The sequence below is a fragment of the Myotis brandtii genome, unplaced genomic scaffold, assembly GCF_000412655.1.
Source record: "Myotis brandtii unplaced genomic scaffold, ASM41265v1 scaffold33, whole genome shotgun sequence".
In the NCBI taxonomy this organism is placed as follows: domain Eukaryota; kingdom Metazoa; phylum Chordata; class Mammalia; order Chiroptera; family Vespertilionidae; genus Myotis; species Myotis brandtii.
In genome coordinates, this window is record NW_005362713.1 from 2727086 (window position 1) to 2746110 (window position 19025).

The window sequence follows — 19025 nt, forward strand, 5'->3', positions numbered from 1 at the left end:
TACTGGGTTTGAGGCCACTCAGCCACAGTCTCAGGGTACACCAAGGTCAACTGCCACCTGCCAGTGTCATTGGAGCTTTTGGTGGGCAGGGTCTCAGTGATTCATTAGGGTGGGTCAGCAGTGTTCATCAAGCCCAAACAGACCAAGGTTTGGCTGTGTGAATGGAGGGCTCTGCACAGGAATGGTGGCACAAGTCTGGTGTGTGAGGGAATAATGGCTCCGCTCAAGAACCACACAACTCATTTTTTCCTAGTTTGCCCTGACCTCCTGGAGAGTCTTCTGCCAGGGATGGGTCAGGGCGGGGAGGAGGAGGGGTGCGCGGGGAGGGAGGAGTGGTGGCGGCAATAGGTTGGCCACAGCCTGCTGTCACTATTGCAAGCTCAGCAGGGAGGGGCCAGCAGGAGTTGGAAGGGTAGGGTGAAGCTGGTGGTTCTCCCATGGTGGGGTTAGTGGATCTCCCTTGGGGGGAATGTGGTGCCCCTGATCTGGCCCATGGGGTGGGGGGGCCCTATCCCCTGTTGAGACACACTATGGGGGGAGGGGAAATGGTTTTTGCCCCAGAGCAACAGAAGTCTGTCTCTGATCCTCCCCAAATTCACCTTCAAAATCCCACCAAAAAAGTCTGCACCAGGCAGGGTATCCCTTTGCAGGGTGTGAGCTCAGCCAGAGGGAGCACCAGGGTGCTGGAGGGTGGGGCTTGTGCAGTACCCCCAGGTTGATGCACAGGGACCCTGATGGCTGTCTCTTCAGCTCCCTCCCCAGAGCCACACAACCCAGTCCGTCCTCACAGGACTCCAGTTTGCTCTGAGCCACCTTCCCTCCACCAGGGTCAAGGGGGAGTAGCTGCCAGCAAGATTTTGTGCATTGGCCCTTTAAGTGGGCACCTGGGTTTCTAGCCGACTCCTGTCTCTCCCTGGTGGACAGAATCCCTGCTGATTTTCACAGCCAGATGTTATGTGGGGGCCTCTACTGGCTCTGTTGCTTCTGGCTGGGGAGCCTTGCTAGGGGTTGAGACCCCACATTACTCAGGGGGAAACTTTGCAGCTGAGATGTCCGTCCGGATTCTCAGCGGCTGCCTGTGGGAGTGGATCCAGCCCTTTCCGCCTCCCAGTCTCAGTGCGGCTCCTCCTGAAGTCCTTGGTTACAGGACTTCTCTTCAGCTAGTCTCCAGGCGGTGATTCAAGTTGACTCTTCTGTATTTTAGTTGTAATTCCAGTTCTGGCCTGTGTGGAGGTGAGTGTAACTTCCACTTACTCCATCACCATCTTCTTCCACTCTCTCATCTAATTTATTTAAGAGAGTCTTTACATGAGCATATTTTCTGGATATTTTTGTTTATCTTAACTCACCTCTATTAATTGTGTTTTTGATGAGTTATTTTTATTTCATTTGCTATTGGTATATTATTAACTTGCTATCAAGATATAAAAATCTGATAAAACACTCATTTTGGATTTTTCATTTTTTTAGAAACCATGAATAGAGGCTCTGAAATCCACATTTTTTGGGGTGCTCCAATTGGTCCATTGAAAATGATGGTATCACAGGAACCAACTTCTTTAATGTCCACTACTGACCCCTGGAAAAAAGTTCAGCTTTTATACAATCAACATTCTTTACATCTGAAGGATGAAAAATGCAAGAATAAAAATGTGGAAGATTATCAAATCCTAGACGCTGCTGCCCCTCCAGATCTTCTTAATGGTCATTGTTTAGGAAGCTCTCTGAGTAGATCTGTTTCTGTGAACGATGACTGTATACACTGTATTTCCGAAACACAGACTCGAAAATTCCAGAAGAGTCACCCCTTAGGGATGAGTGACTTAACCAAATCTGATGTCCAAATATGTGGATGTAAAGGCCGAGTTCAGCATTTAACTGAAGAGGAAGAATATCAGAAGCTTTTCAGTGAAAATAAGAAAATCACAGTTGAACAGCATAAACATCAATCAAATATATGTGGTCAAAATGTCCAAAAACATTTCTTTCAGTTAGACCATGAGTGTGCAGCTGCATGGGATTTGGTGTGTAATACTGAGCAGATTAACACAGGGCCAGGAGCTATCGGCATGAGGTGTATACCAACAGAGCATCATGGAATTCAAAACCAGGGTCTGGAAAAGAGCTCTTTGACCACACGAGATAAGCCAAGGTCTGCGGGAGCAGTCGGGAAGGTCTCAGACCTTATGGCATCTACTGAAACGGAATTCCTCAGTATAATGACCTCCAGCCAATTTGCTTTTTTAGCTCAAAGGATAAATAAAGGGGAGAGTTCTATAAATAAAGGGACAGTGAACACAGAGGTTGAAGCTGAAACAAGTCCTGGGGAAATAAAAATAATTAAAGATAAGTTGATTCAGCCTGATGATGATTTTGTAGGAAGATATGAAAGTAGACAAAACCAAGCATATTCTCTTGAACTTTTCAGTCCTGTTTTTCCTGAAACCAAAAGTAGCCACATTCACATAAAGTCTGATAAAGGTCTTAAAGAAAATGTGGAATCTCAAGAACTTTTCAGTTTTGAAGATAAACTTCCATCAAATGAGATACGTATTGAGTCATGTAGGTCCGGAATTCTGTGTTCTCAAGCAAATGCCTTCCACAAAAGTCCTACGAAACGGAATTGGACCTCTGAAGACAAATCGGGCCATCTCAAAGTCCTCCAAGTTTCTAAGAAAACTAAGTTGGTTTCGAATGCAGGAGGTCCTACTACAGCAAAAGACCAGAGGAGTGTGTCGGAATTCAAGGGCATTAAGAAAACATCATTAATAAAAAATTGTGATTCCAAAAGTCAGAAGTATAATTGTTTAGTCATGGTGCTATCTCCATGTCATGTGAAAGAAATAAATATAAAATCTGGACCAAATTCGGGCTCTAAAGTGCCTTTAGCAACAGTTGTGGTAATTGACCAGTCAGAAATTAAGAAGAAGGTTATTCTGTGGAGGACTGCCGCACTTTGGGCCCTGACAGTGTTCCTTGGAGATATAATTTTACTCACAGGTGAGGCCATTGTAGAACAGTGGTCGTGAGTTTACAAAGCTGTAGCTGTTCCCTCCTGCTGGAGGGCTCCCTCTTTCCCCTGCCTGTCTGGGCTCCATGTGACCGACCCCTTCATAGCTTCAGTGCTGGCCTCCCCACCGCTGCCTGGCATTCTCTGCGCTGCCCCTCCTTTCCACTCATCTCTCTAGGAACTCTTCCCTGGTTGCTCCTCCTACTCATTCATTTATGTTAGCATTTAGGTCATATCATCAGGCTTTTTCTTTGTTTTCTTATGGTTATGTCTATGTGTGTCTTATTTCCAACCCTTTTCTTAAACTATATTAGCAGTTTTATGATGAAAAGACAGCATTTCTATTACTTAATTAATCCTTAATAATGCTGTGCACATTATATTCTTATTGAGGGAACCGATGTAGAATTTCTATTGCACTTTTAAGTTATTGAAATTATATTAATACATTTGGAAATATGGGAAGGGAAACTCCTGCTTTTATACCAACCTCATATAACCACCAGTAGAGTTTTGGAATGTTACTAGTTGTCTTTCCTCTTAAAATTTGTATGCATGCATATATAAAAGCTGATACTTATTGGGACTTTACTGTGTATCAAACCCTGTTTTATACTTTACATGTATATCAACTCTTTACAACTCTATGAGGAAGGTCCTGGTTATTATTCCAATTTTTCAGTTTGAGGAAACAGACCCAGAGAAGTGTGCCCAATGTCACATTTCTAGGAAGTGGCAAAGCCAGGACGATTTCACCTGGACTCCAGAATCCTCACCTGTAGAGTTGGAATCATTAAGAACACAGTTTTTTTTGTCCTGCTTTTTTTGCCTGACATAAGAAATGTAATATTTTGTTACATTTCCTTATTGATTTAAAATCAATGCACAGTGTATTAGAGCAGAGATATCAGTCGTTTTAATATATTTTTACATTTCCTTATTGATTTAAAATCAATACACAGTGTATTGGAGCAGAGATATCAGTCATTTTAAGGAAGAATCTTAGACCAGGAGGAAGTTGATTAAGCTTAATAGCACATCTACAGAGAGAATGTGATAGAGAAGAGGGAGAGGGGCAGCCTTAAAAGCTTAGAACAAGAAAACGGTCAGTAGTTTCTACTAAACAGTTTGCTGGGGGAATGAGAACCTTCGCTAGTGTACCTTGGTAGTTAAGATTGTTAGGTGCCGTCTCTAATAAAGAGACAACCAGGGGCTTGTAACTAACAGGCTTAGCATAATCTTGTCCCCCGGGGAATATTATCTTATTTGCTGGCAGAAAAATTTATCTAACTCCTTTTGTTCCTGTTCAGTGCTCACTGAGTAGCTAGCCAATTTTGGTCGTGATTTAGCTTCCTAGGTGTCTGATGTAAACAGTAGCAGTGGCAGGGCTGTGGGAGATTGAAGAGGCAGAGTTAAAATTAGGGGGTTGTTGACAAAGGTGGGAAGAGAGAGGTAGAAGTTCAGGATGACCTCACATTTTTATTTACCTGGTTAGCAGCATAGTGCCAACAAATGAAAGGGATAATCTGAGAAGAAAAGCAGGTTTGAGCCATACTAAGATTGGGGAGCCAATAGGATTTCCATTTAGGGACGTCCATTAGGCAGTTTTGGATAAATGGGTAAAAGGGTTTGAAACTGAGGTCTGGAATTAAAGTCGGAAGTAATTACTTGGAATTTATGATTCTTTGTTTTTCTTATTATCTCCAAGTTAATTTGTTGCTGTTAGTATATCTTTATACCTCTAACATTTTATACACTGAAAATATCCTGCCTGGGGTCAGTCTGTCTCTCTCAGTTTCTAACTTACAGTTTTTGCTCTATTTATAATTCTTTTTTTTCTGTTTTATTTATTTTTTTAAATTTCTTTATTGATTAAGTTATTACATATGTGTCCTTATCCCCACATTACTCCCCCATTCCCCCCACTCATGCCCTCACCCCCCTGTTGTCTGTGTCCATTGGTTAGGCCTATATGCTTGCATATAAGTCCTTTGGTTGATCTCTCCCCCCTACCTCCACCCTCCCCTACCTTCCCTCTGAGGTTTGACGATCTGATCAATGCTTCTCTGTCTCTGGATCTGTTTTTGTAATTCTTTCTACCTGTTGGTATGTTTAGTTCCACTAAATGATTCCTCTCTATCTTAGATTGTACAGTGCTTTTTTCCCCTTTAGAAAGTATTCCTTACCTCCAAAGTCTTTCCCTCTTAATACCCACAGATGATTACCATACTATTTAGGGAAAACTAATCAAAGTCCTTCAAGAATGCCTTATGTTATATTCATGTGTTTGTAGCAGAGGGGTGAATGCATAATGAATACTATTTACTCTCCTAGGCACCACTGCTTTGGAACCACTATTTTGCTTCTTGGTCCTGAATGATTTCTTTTCATCAGAAATGTACATCGTAGCATGCATTGTATGTAAACAAAGCCAATAATGTTCTCCGTGGAGCAGTGAACTTCTCTATTGATACTGTTTATATATAAAGAAGCAATTTTTTATTTTTAATTTACCTGCATACAGATATACCTAGAGTCAGATTTTTGGATTTGCTATTTTATCATTTGGTGCCTTAGGCAGATCATTGAACATATTGAACTTTAATTGCCTGGTATGTGGAGGCATGCATACTATCTTGCTATGGTTGGTAAGTTAACGACAGTATGAAGGAACTTATGGAATGATCAGAACTTTTTTCTCTCCTTTCCAGATGTTACTGTTTATGAAGATCATTGGGTTGGTGAGACAGTACTACAATCAACATTTACCAGTCAGTTATTAAATCTTGGGAGCTATTCATCTGTCCAGCCTGAGGAGTGTAAGGCACATTTTACATATAATATCTTAGTATTTAAAGTATATACACACATTAGAAAAAAGTAGAGTTAAAATGGTAATTATATAAAATGTTTTCTAAAAAATTTTGCTGGAGAGTATTGCTTTAATTTGTTTAGTGAGAATGAAAATAGAATTTATAAAAACCTTGTACAGCCCTAGCTGGTTTGGCTTAGTGGATAGAGCGTTGGCCTGCGGACTGAAGGGTCCTGGGTTTGATTCTGGTCTAGATTGCAGGCTCCATCCCAGGCCTTGGTCAGGGATGTGTGCAGGAGGCAACCATCAATGTGTCTCTCTCACATCGATGTTTCTGTCTCTCTGTCTCTCCCCCTCCCTTCCACTTTCTCTAAAAATCAATGGGAAAATATCCTCAGGTGAGGAGTGACAAAACAACAGCAGTAGCAACAAAAAATTTGTACATTGTAAATCATATATATTTTAAAAAATATTTGGGTTCATGTTCATTTTCTTAGAGATTCAGTATAGTACTGGTCCTTAACTTTTAAGGAGTCATAGACCTCTTTGAGAAGCTATGGGTCATTTTTCCAGAATAACGGACTTAAGTAGATGGACTAAGTGGTTCCATGGATCTCCAAAGTTCTGTGGAATTTGTGAGCCTCTGATTAGGAATCTTTGAGGTAATGAAAAAAGCATGGATCATAGACAGTTGTGGCTTGAGTTCTTCTTCTTCTATCTACCATTGCTAGGAAAAACTGCCTGCCTTCTCTGACATCCATTTTTGCTTCTTTAAAACTAGAGGCCCAGTGCATGAGAATTCATGCACTGGAGGGGGGTCCCTCAGCCCGGCCTGCCCCCTCTCACAGTCCAGGAGCCCTCAGGGGTGGGAGGAGACCTGGTGATCAGGGGAAGGCAACGCCCCATCAACCTCTGCTGCTGCCACTGCCAGCAGCACAAGCCTTGGGTGGTCCTGGTTACCTGAGCCTCGGGCTGGCCCTGGGCAGCTGGGGGGCTGAGTGGACTGGGGGACTTCGGAGGCAGGCACGTGGAGTGGTCAGGCCCGCATGGGAGCAGACCCGGCCTTGCCGCGCACCTGATGCCCCTGCGGAGCTGAGGGGACTGGGCGCCTCCATCTTGTGGCTGTGGGTGCTGCCATCTTTGAGGGTGGAGCAGTCAATTAGCATATTTCCTCCTTATTGGCTGTGGGTGCTGCTATCTTTGAGGGTGGGGCAGTCAATTAGCATATTCCCTCCTTATTGGCTTGGGTGCCACCATCTTCAAGGGCGAGGCAGTCAATTAGCATATTTCCTCCTTATTGGCTGTGGGTGCTGCTATCTTTGAGGGTGGGGCAGTCAATTAGCATATTCCCTCCTTATTGGCTGTGGGCACGGCCATCTTTGAGATGGCGTGAGGGTCAATTAGCATATTCCCTCTTTATTAGATAGAATAAGCTGTTGAAAGAAGAAACCAGCAGCTATATTTTTTTTCAAGAAATAAATAAAAAAGAAAGAAAGAAAAGAAAGTAAGGGAGACAGTATAAACTGGTGATTATAGTCTCTGGAGTCAATAGACCAGAATTTGAATCCTAGTCCTAGAGCTTCCAAAGTCTGTATCTTTAGGCAAGTTACTTGACCTCAAATACTGAAATAGTGTCATAGAAAAATAGCTATCAGTATATATAAGATTATACAAGAGATTAGCTAGAATAACATGAAGGTAAAGCATGGAATTCCAATCTCTGAATACTTTGAATTCTCGAGGAAAGGCAGAGTAGGCAAAAGAGAAGGATAACTATTAGAACAACAACAATGGTGTTTGGAAAGGGCAAGATTTCCCTGTATCCGAGGGAACCTAGTTAGCAGAAAATCAGCACTGACATATTCTCATAAAATAAAAAAATCAAGTTCCTCATCTACCCAGTATGTTTGTATTAAGTGTTGATATTGAGGCACTGTGTGTGGGGTGCAGAGGTGAGCAACGGACACTTGGCCTGCCTTTGTGGAGTTCCTGTGTGGAAGACAGACATGTACATAAAGTATTTGCAGGTGATTATGAATGCTATGAAGGAAAATAACTAAAGGTCATGATAAGAGAACACCATGGTTGTGGTTGTGAAGGGTTTGTCATGAGTGGAATCAGAGTTACAAAGTTAATAATAGTTCAGGTTGAGCAATAATGGGAGGCTAGTGGAGATCATGATAAATGAATGGATTTGACATCTAGCTGCAAATAGGATTTTCTGATGGTGTGGATTTCGTGATGAGGGAAGAGCAATCTACGACTATTAAGTTTCTGGCTTCAGCAACTAGCTTTTTTTAAAAAAAAAATCTTTATTGATTTTAGAGTGGGAGGGAGAGGGACAGAGAGATAGAAACATCAATGATGAGAGAAAAAAATCATTGATTGGCTGCCTCCTGCACGTCCCACATTGGGGACTGAGCCCGCAACCCAGGCATGTGCCCTTGACTGGAATCGAACCTGGGACCCTTCAGTCCGTAGGCCAATGCTCTATCCACTGAGCCAAACCAGCTAGGGCAACTAGTAGCTTTTATTAGGAAAGACCGAGAGGTAATAGGTTCATGGGGAAATTAAGGGTTCTACTTCAGGCTTGTTAAGTTTTAGATATCTCTGAGGCATCCAAATGGAGATGTCATATAGGGATTGGAGACAAAGTCCAAAACTTAGAGGAAAGGTTTGAAATTAAGAGATAAATTTTAGAATTATTTGCTATGTTATTGGGATTAATGTGTGTGTGTTTTCTTAAATTTATTTTGAGAGTTTGTTTATTAAAACTGGGGACAGTGAAACAAAGGAAGGGCTTAGCATAGTAGAAGCCACAGGAGAGAGCCTGGGTGGTGCTCTGCTTTGGCTCCCTAGAAACGTTATGGGAAAGGAGCCACGCTGGGCTGCAGGGGCTCACTGAGAAGGTAGTCACAGTGACAGAATGAGCCAAGGGCGGGCTGCTGTTAGCTCACTGAACGGTCTGAGGAAAGGGGGCCTTCGAGGCAGGTTCAGGGGGTGAGCCCAGGATGAGTTGCCGCTGCCTGTTGCTCCCCTGTTTGCAAGTCTCATGGGACCCTTATAGCATAGAAGAGAAAAGTAAAGATGCGTGCCTGAGAGGGAAGAAAGATATGGGAGTGCTCCAGAGAGCCCACATCATTGGGAATTATATGATGATGCACATATCTATTTGATCTTTGTCCCCATTTCCTGCACAGAGCTCCTAAAACCACTGGAAATTTTTAAGTGATAAGAGTGATAAAGTTGTCTTGATATTCCTAATGAACCCCTTTTGGAAAGCACTTAAGGATGGGGGCTGGTTGTCAGGGGAATCAACAATGTATTAAAGGGTTGGAAATTTCTGTACCCCTCCCCCCAGGAGAGAGGGGCTGGAGGTTGAATCAGTCGCCAGTGGCTGGTGATTTACTCAATCGTGCCTAGGTAATGAAGCCTCCTAAAATCCCCAAAGGGCAGGGTTCGGAGAGCTTCCTGGTAGCGGAACAGGTGGAGATTCAGGAGAGTGCAGTCCTCCGAGAGGCGGGGGAAGGACTGTGCTCCTTCTCACATACCTTACCCATCTAACTTCTTATAGATCCTTTATAATATCCTTTATAATAAACTGGTAAGTGTAACTAAATGTTTCTCTGAGTTTTTGAGCCCCTATAGCAAATTCATTAAATCGAGGAGGGGTTTGTGGGAACCTCTGATCTCTAGTAGATCAATCAGAAGCACAGGTGACAGCCTGGACTTATGATTGGCATCTGAGATGGGGGAGTGAGGAGGAGCCTGAACTGAGCCCTGAACTTGTGGAGTTTGATGCTATCTCAAGGTAGATAATGTCAGAATTAATTGCTTGGTGGTGTGGAAAAAATACATCAGAATAGATGTCAGAATCATAATAGCATAAAGATAATACTCATTTGGTTTATCATTTAAAAAACGTTTACTTTTGAAATTATAGACTCATAAGGGATTACAAAAATAGTACATAAAGTTTCATGAGCCCTTCACCCAGCTTCCCCAGTAGTGACATCTTACAAACTTTAGGACAATATCAATACCTGGAAGGTGACATTGACTGTGCTATAATACTGTTACCTAGAATACAGATCTCAGTTTTCATATGCACTCGTGTGTGTGTGTGTGTGTGTGTGTGTGTGTGTGTGTGTGTGTAGTTCAATGAAGTTTGATCCCATGTGTAAATTTAATAAAAATATAGAACTGTTCCCTCACCACAAAGGAACTTCTTCATGCTACCCCTTTAATAGTCATCACTGCCCCTGGTCCCATTACTAATCTGTCCTCTGACAACTACTGATTTGGTCTCCATCTCAACTTTGTGATTTTGAGAGTATTATATAAATGAGTGTTATATTCATTTACAGGAATCATTTAGATTACATCTAAATGTAATATTTTGAGATTGGCCTTTTTCAGGAAACATAATGCCCTGAGATCCATCCAAGTTGTTGCATATATCAATAATTATTTCTTTTCAGTGTTGAGTATGAAATCAATAAAAACATTTAAAAATATATCAGTAATTTCTATAAAGTAGAATTCTTACAAACATGCTGATCAAATGCTGAAAACGAGAATTTGTTAACAACAGCAACAAAAACGTCCTTTATCTGGAAATTTTAAAAACTATTAAATAAGTTCAGGGTGAAAGGGGACTACAAACTGGATATTATAGAATTTTTAAAAAAATATATTTTTATTGATTTCAGAGGAAGGGAGAGGGAGAGAGAGAGAGAAACATCAATGACGAGAGAGAATCATTGGCTGCCTCCTGCACTCCCCCTACTGGGGATTGAGCCTGCAACCCGGGCATGTGCCCTTGACTGGAATGGAACCTGGGACCCTTCAGTCCTCAGGCCAAAAGCTCTATCCACTGAGCCAAACCAGCTAGGGCTTAAGAAGTAATAACAAGGAAAACACTACATGCCAGACTCTAGGGAATGCATTTAAGGCAGATATCAGAGAAAAATTTATTAGCTAAATGTTTTTATCAATAAAAAAGAAAGAATAAAAATAAATTAATTAAATTTCAAGGTCAACAAACCAGCAAAAGAACAACAAAGTAATCTGAAGAAATCACAAGGAATGAAATAATAAAGATAAAAGCAGAAATTAATAAGAATGAAATAAATGGTGCTGGGAAAATTGGACAGGTACATGCAAAAAAATGAAAGTAGGCCACCAACTTACACCATACACAAGAATAAACTCAAAATGGGTAAAAGACTTAAATGTAAGTCATGAAACCATAAAAATCCTAGAAGAAAACAATAGGCAATACAATCTCAGACATCTTGTGTAGCAGTATTTTTACCAATATATGTCCTTGGGCAAGGGAAGCCAAGGCAAAAATAAACAAATGGGACTACATCACACTAAAAAGCTTCTGCACAGCAAAAGAAACCATTAACACCCCCTTTGGTGTGGCTCAGTGGTTGAGTGTCAACCTATGAACCAGGAGGTCATGGTTCGATTTTTGGTCAGGGCATATGCCTGGTTTGCAGGCTCAATCCCCAATACAGGGTATGCAGGAGGCAGTGGATCAAAGATGCTCTCCCATCATTGATGTTTCTGTCTCTCTCTCCTCCCTTCCTCTCTGAAATCACTAAAAAATATATTAAAAAAAGAGAGAAACGATGAACAAAATGAAAAGGGAATACACTATATGGGACAATATATTTCCAAAATATGTAGAGAACTTATAAAACTTAACACCAGGAAGACAAACAACCCAATTTAAAAATTGACAGAGGACCTGAATAGATAGTTCTCCAAAGAGGACATAAAATGGCCAATAGACATGAAAAAATGCTCAATGTCACTAATCATCAGAGAGATGAAAATTAAAACTACAATGAGATAATCACCTCACACCTGCCAGATGTGGAAACAGCCCTGGTGCCTATCAGTAGAGGAGTAGATAAACAAGCTGTGCTACATTTACACAATGGAATACTACACAGCTGTCAAAAAAGAGAGAATTCATCCTTTGAGACGGCATGGAGAGACCTGGGGAGTATTAAGCAAAATAAGCAAATCAGAAAAAGACAAGTACCATATATTCTTACTTATATGTGAAATGTAATGAACAAAATAAACTGACAAAACAGAACCAGAGGCATGGATACATGGAACAGTCTGAAAGAGATCAGAGGGCAGAGGGAGGAGGAGGTGGATAAAAGAAGGTGAAGAAAGTAGCCAAAGAACATATATAAATAGCCCATGGACACATACAACAGAGTTGTGAAGGCTGGGGAAGGGTGGCGATGGCTGGATGGAGGTGGGCAAAGAAAGGTGGGGGAAATGAGGGACATCTGTAATAGTGTCAACAATAAAAAAGGATTATTATTATTAATATAATAATTCTCATTATTTATAATTAATAATAATTCTGGCCAGTGTGGCTCAGTTGGGTGGTTGGGTGTCATCCTGTGCACCAAAAAGTTGCCCATTAAATTCCAGTCAGGGTGCATGCCTGGGTTGTAGCCTCGATCCCCACTAGGGGGCGTGCTGGAGGCAGCCTATTGATACTTTGCTCCCACATCAATGTTTTCTCTCTTTTTCCCTTCCTCTCTCTCTAAAAATCAATTAAAAATCTTTTTTAAAAAAGAATGAGGATTGCCCTAGCTGGTTTGGCTCAGTGGATAGTGTATTAGCCTGTGGACTGAAGGGTCCCAGGTTCAATTCCAGTCCAGGGCCCCGATTGTGGACTCAATCCCCAGTAGGGGGTGTGCACAAGACAGCCAATCAATGATTCTCTCTCATCATTGATGTTTCTTTCTCTCCCTCTCTCTTCCTCCCTGAAATTAATATAAATATATATTTAAAATAAAAGAATGAGAATTGAAAAATATAATCCAAATCTTTTTAAAAAAATAACAAAATAGATGAACCAGCTTGTTAATTTGATCAATTAAATAAAGGCAGAGAGGCCCGGTCAGTATTGCTCAGTGGTTGAGTGTTGACCCATGAGCCAAGCGGTCACTGGTTTGATTCCTGTGGGGTTGCGGGCTCCATTCCCAGTAGGGGGTGTGAAGGAGGCAGCCAATCAATGATTCTCTCTCATCACTGATGTTTCTATCTCACTCTCCCCCTCTCTTCCTCTCTGAAATTAATAAAAAATAAATTTAAAAAGGTGTAAATAGAAATAGGGTAGCATTGATGAAGAGGCAGTGACACTTATGTAAGCATATCTTAAAAAAAATTTTTTTTATTGGTTGCAGATAGGAAGGGAGAGGGAGAGAGAGAAGCTTCAGTGATGAGTGAGAATCATTGATCAGCTGCCTCCTACATGCTCCCTACTGGGGAATCCAGCCTGAAATTCAGGCATGTTCCCTGGCTGGGAATCGAACCATGACCTCCTGGTTCATAGGTTGATGCTCAATCACTGAGCCACACCTGCTGGACTGACCATAACTTATTGTATAGCTCTGGCTCACAGAACCACAGTAATGTTTCACATACCCGCAAGTACTGGTAAACAAAGAATTGAAACCATTGGGAATGTGGTGGAGGACCCAAAATGGAATAAAGCACTAGCAAATGAACATAAACAGTATTACAAATGAAGAAAATAACTGCACAGAAGGGTGGTGGTGGGGAGAACAAACATAAGTAATTGTGGAACACAGTATACTGACTGGATTCTGAAGCCTAAAGACAAAAAGAACTACACAGATGCTGTAATGTAATTAGTAGCAGTGTTTCTCCAAGGGGAGTGAGTTGACAACAAGTCTATGTATATACTAGAATTGAACAAATAGGCCCTGGCCGGGTAGCCTCATTGTTTAGAGCGTTGTCCTGATATGCCAAGGTTGCAGGTTCCATACTCGGTTAGGGCACATACAACAATCAACCAATGAATGCAAAAATAGGTGGAACAACAAATCTCTCTCTTTCTCTCTCTCTCAAGTCAATAATAATAAAAAAAATAACAGGTAACTGAGTACATTGCAGATAATGAGAATTGGGTTTTTCACTGTTATACAAAAATTATAAATAAAGGGGGAAGGTTTATAAATTCATGGTTTTATATAGATAGGTAAATAAATAGATTAAATAGATACAGAAACATAGGTGTGTGTGTGTGTGTGTGTGTGTGTGTGTGTGTGTGTGTGTGTGCTAACACACATGTGGATGTTTCCTAGTCCTGTCTGCTGAGAGGATGCACCGCAGTCACCACAAGCACGCTCAGTGCCCAGACCCTGGTCTGTAAACTGTTCTCTGATAAAAGCGACCAGCCCTGCTAGAAGTGGCTGCTGCAGGACAGGGGCAGGAAATGCAAAGTGAGCCTGTAAACATCTGGTGTCCTAAAAGATTGTTGAGGGAACAGAGAGCCAACATGAGGCAGCACCTCCGGCCACAACTGGAACAGTATAAGCAATAAATAAATAATGATAGAACTGAAATGTAACCCATAGAATAAGATATTTTGGGTCCATGCTGATATAAATAAATCTTCAACTGACTGACTGGCTGACTAAATAAGTAAATAAGAAGGTTCCATTTCTCACATTGGAGTTTCAGTAAATGAATGTGAGGGGAAAGAGAAAAATAGAGAATTATTAGGCAAACACCACAGTAATAAATACTGCAGACAGGATCCACTGATAGATCCTAAAATTAGTAATTGGAAGTGTCAGTAAAATAGCACTGCATAGTATCAAAGTATCTCCCCACCTTATAAGGAGAAAAATAATTTTATAGTAAGAAACTTGGCAGACACCAACTTAAGGGAGTGAGGAAGTCAGTCAATTTTTAATTTGGGGATTTCCTTAAAATATTGAAGTTTAATGTTTTATTATGAACTAGAGGCCCGGTGCACGGATTCCTGCACAGGTGGGGTCTGGCCAGCCCGCCCTTATGGGGGCCAATGGGCTGGCAGGGGGAGGTGGGGAGGGGACTCGGGAGGTTGGGGGGGGTTGCCGATCAGGGCCTCGATCAGGCCAGTTGGCTGCTGCAGTGTGCGTCATAGCGACCGGTCATTTCGGTCGTTCCATCGTTTCGGTCACTTGGCTTTTATATATAGAGATATTTGAAGCTATCATGTTTTAGCAAGGAGCTAAATGGCTTTTAAGTAAGATTAATGATCTTTTATAAATCTTAGTACAACAGAAAGGTAAGGAACATTTTGAAATAATGAAAATAATGTGGTATGCAAATATTTTGCAAGGGATTTTGGAGATAGATGCTGTAGATAGTTCTGGTTTTAAGGCTAATCTAGTTCAATAATTTCACAACAATCTTAGGACCTAATTCTGGTGGAGAATATCCAGTGGAACCTCTGGGGAGCTTAAGGTTTTGTAGGCAATGTGAACCTTTGTAGAACCTTTTACTAATTGCAATTACATAACCTTGAGAGGTTACTGCAAAATCTTGGTTTTATGTTTACATAGGAATTTATATTGCCTTTTTTCACAGGTTTGTAGCGAAATAAAGCATATTCTAAGGTCTTTTTGTTTGACTTAAGGAAATGATTATCAGTTGTTACTTTGAGAATATTGCAGTGGTTTTTATTCTGAAAAAATTAAAAAGCAAGTAATAACAAATCTTGAGAGCATTCTTACTTCTGATCAATATATTACATTTTTGGAAAAGACTTCTGTTCTTTTCTCATTATAGTGAGGTGTTACATATTTTATAAACCTAGCCCTGCTAATGTGAGAGGATATCAATTTACTTAAATATTAAATATGATTAAATATATAAATCAAAGGTTCACACAATGATTCATGAACTACACTATTTTATTTGGAACATAAATAATTGATGTTTCTGTATAAATTTTTATGAAACAGGGATAAGGGATCTTTCTTTTCTCCCAAAAGCTCCATATTGTAACAAAGAATAGAGCCCAGAGAAATAATGTACAAGTTCACAGAACTCATTATTGACTAAGTCAGAATTTGAACCCAGTTCTTGAGATGTGGTGGGAATATCATGATGGTGTAGTCAGGGAGATGTGGTCTGTGAACTGGAGCTTGAAGGAGATACTTGGAGTTGGGTTTTACTGTCACATATGGGATCTCCTTATCTACACTCTTCCTCTCTTTCTTTTATCATCTTTCATATTGTCTACTTTCTTTTCTCTTATGTTCATTATCTTTATTTGTGATATCACCATTATTTTGTGGAATTCATTTGGGAATAGAGTGATCTTAATCAGAATAGATTTCATGTATCAAATTTTAAAAACGTTAAAAGATTTTTTTATCCATCCATTCAACTGTGCTAGAAATCTTGATATCATCTTGAATCTTTTCTTTACCTTCCACCTCTAAGTGTTTCTTGGATTCTACCCCTGAACTATTTTGCAAATCTATCACCCTTTTCCCCTTCACGTAGCCTTGCCTGGTTTCTAGTGCTCTTTGTATCCCGATGGACAGTTACTAGCCTCCTAAGGTTCCTCCTACTCTCTCTGTGAAAATTGATTCCTCTACATTAAAGGGTATACAAAGTTGGAGGGAAGGCATTACATCTTTATTTTCACTAATTGCTAACTGAAAATTAGTATTTCCTTCCATTATGAATAAGGCAACAACCCACAGTAATATTAGCAGTACTTGTGACTTGGTCACCAATAGAAAGCACGTAGGTTTCATATCACATTACAGTTGTTGAAGATAACTTGAATATCATCTATGCCTATGATACTTAGGCATACTTTGAAATTATAGTAGTGTTACATATATTTGCTATATCTTGTTATTTAATGTATTAATAAGGCACATAAATTATATCACAGTTTTTAGATATTTTGATTACTCTATGTCCATATAATTGGTTTTGTAATCCTCTCTCATTTTATGCATTTAAAATATTATTCTGTAATAAAATTCTAAAATTAGATAATGGTAATAATTGCAGTTAGTGTTTGTGAAAGACTAAAAAAACACACTAAATTGTACATTTTGAAATGGTGCGATTTATGTTTGTGAATTATCTATATATATAAAAGCCTAAGCGACCGTTATGACCGAATGACCAGAACGACTGGTTGACCAGTCGCTATGAGAGGGAAGGAGGAGTGGGGGAGGCAGGGAACCACGCAGTGGCGGGGCGCCAACGCGGCATCGGCGTCCAGCATCGGTTCCTTCCTCTCCTGGCCCAGCGACTGTTGCCTCCTCTCCCGACCCTGCCAGGGCCTTCGGGCCCCAGGCTGGGATGGGGAACCAGGGGTGGGTGGTGGCAGATGCAGCCCCTATCCCAGGGGGGCCGAGGGCCGGCTCCCTCCTTGGGGGCTAGCAGCCAACCTCCCGTGCCCCGACCCTCCCGCGGCCCCTCCTTCCCCCCCATCCTTTCCCCTGGGCAGCAGCCCCCATCAGTCTGGCCCCGATTGGCCCTGATCACTAGCCAGGCCTAGGGACCCCACCCGTGCATGAACTCGTGCACTGGGCCTCTAGTAGATAAATAAAGCTGTCATAAAAATGTTATTTTGATAATGGGTCCATAGCCTTTATCAGACTATGTATCTGTGGTACCTAAGGCTTGCAACCCCCTTCTCTTTGCCTGGAAATATATCCCCAGCTCTCAGTTGCTTCTTAGAAAACTAGATACTTTTCCAAAATCCAGGACAAACATTCTTTCAATAAAGCCTCTTCCAACTTCCTGAGCAGTTCTTTTTGTGTGTTCTTAGAAATGCTTGTGTAGGTCTCTCATACTTTAACCCCACTGTTTATTAACTAGATTGATAGTCCCCTCAGTGTTTGGATCATGGCATGATATGTCTTTGTGTTCCTAGCACCTGGTATGATGCCTGTCACATAGTAGATGGTCTACTGAGTGAGTGAATAATGAGGCTTTAGTGTGGCATAAGAAATACATTAGGCCCTAGCTGGTTTGGCTCAGTGGACAGAGCGTCGGCCTGCAGACTGAAGGGTCCCGGGTTCGATTCTGGTCAAGGGCACATGCCTGGGTTGCAGGCTCGGTCCCCAGTAGGGGTCCTGCAAGAGGAAGCCGATTGATGATTCCCTCATCATTGATGTTTCTATTTCTCTCTCCCTCTCCCTTCCTCTCTGGAGTTAATATATACAGTGGGGCCTTGACTTACGAGTTTAATTCGTTCTGAGACCGAGCTCATTAAGGAGCTCGTTAAGGAGCTCGTTAAGGAGCTTGTTAACTCAAATTACTCTGTCAACTCAATGCAAAAAATCGGCGGAGAGACAGCTAGTATCTCAAAAAACTCATTAGTCGGGACACTCGTAAGTCAAGGCCCCACTGTATATAAAAGAAATACATTAGGATGTGAATGTTACTGAGGGAAGGAAAGAAGAATCATTTGTTGTTTTTATTTCCTACTAAAATCGGTTAATAGTCTCTGCTTTCTAAAAAGTACTTGTGTTTTTTGCTAAGATCTTAATTTGGTCAGCAATCAATCATATATTCAAACATATCTCAAAATATTTAATCAGCAAAACTCATCAATCTGTACATTTAAAATGTGTACATTTGCTCGGCTGGCGTGGCTCAGTGGTTCAGTATTGACCTATGAATCACGAGGTCATGGTTCAATTTCCAGTCAGGGCACATGCCCATGTTGCTGGATTGATCCCCAGTGTGGGGCATGCAGGAGGTAGCTAATCAATGATTCTCTCTCATCATTGATGTTTCTATCTCTCTGTCCCCCCTCCCTTCCTCTCTGAAATCAATAAATTTATATTAAAAAATGTGTACATTTTATTGCATATAAAAGTTTATCTCAATAGTCCTGACCAGGTAGCTCAGTTTGTTAGAGCATCATCCCGATGTGGGTTTGATCCCTGGTCAGAGCATGAAAAAAAAAAAAAATATTGTCAGTATATCTCAGTAAAAAACTAGAAAAAAAATTGAGATAGGAAAGAGAAAAACATCTAAACGGCAAAATGACTGATTAATTAAATAACTGATGTAACAATGAAGAGAAATATTATAGTGTAGCACAAGCATGTCAAATTTGCAGCCCGTGGGCTGCATGTGGCCCACAACAAATATTTTTGTGGCCCAGCCAATATAATGGTATGTAAGAAACATTTTTTTAATTAAATCTTTATTGTTCAGATTATTACAGTTGTTCCTCTTTTTTCCCCCCATAGCTCCCCTCCACCTGGTTCCCACCCCACGCTCTGCCCTTATCTATAGGTGTACGATTTTTGTCCAGTCTCTTCCCGCACCCCTCACACCCCTTTCCCCCCCAAGAATAGTCAGTCCACTCCCTTTCTATGC

The 19025-nt window shown here is 41.0% G+C and overlaps 1 protein-coding gene across 7 annotated transcripts in view; it reads left to right on the forward strand.

The window, feature by feature from the left end:
* Positions 1–19025, forward strand: part of FAM35A (family with sequence similarity 35, member A) — a 92831-nt gene that overhangs the window by 15419 nt on the left and 58387 nt on the right. For all 7 annotated transcript variants that reach the window (XM_014543645.1, XM_014543644.1, XM_014543646.1 and 4 more), the window contains 2 exons: positions 1471–3000; positions 5722–5829. In XM_014543645.1, coding sequence (XP_014399131.1) covers positions 1476–3000; positions 5722–5829 — 1633 coding nt within the window. In that variant the 5' untranslated portion in view covers positions 1471–1475. The remainder of the gene's footprint in view (positions 1–1470; positions 3001–5721; positions 5830–19025) is intronic.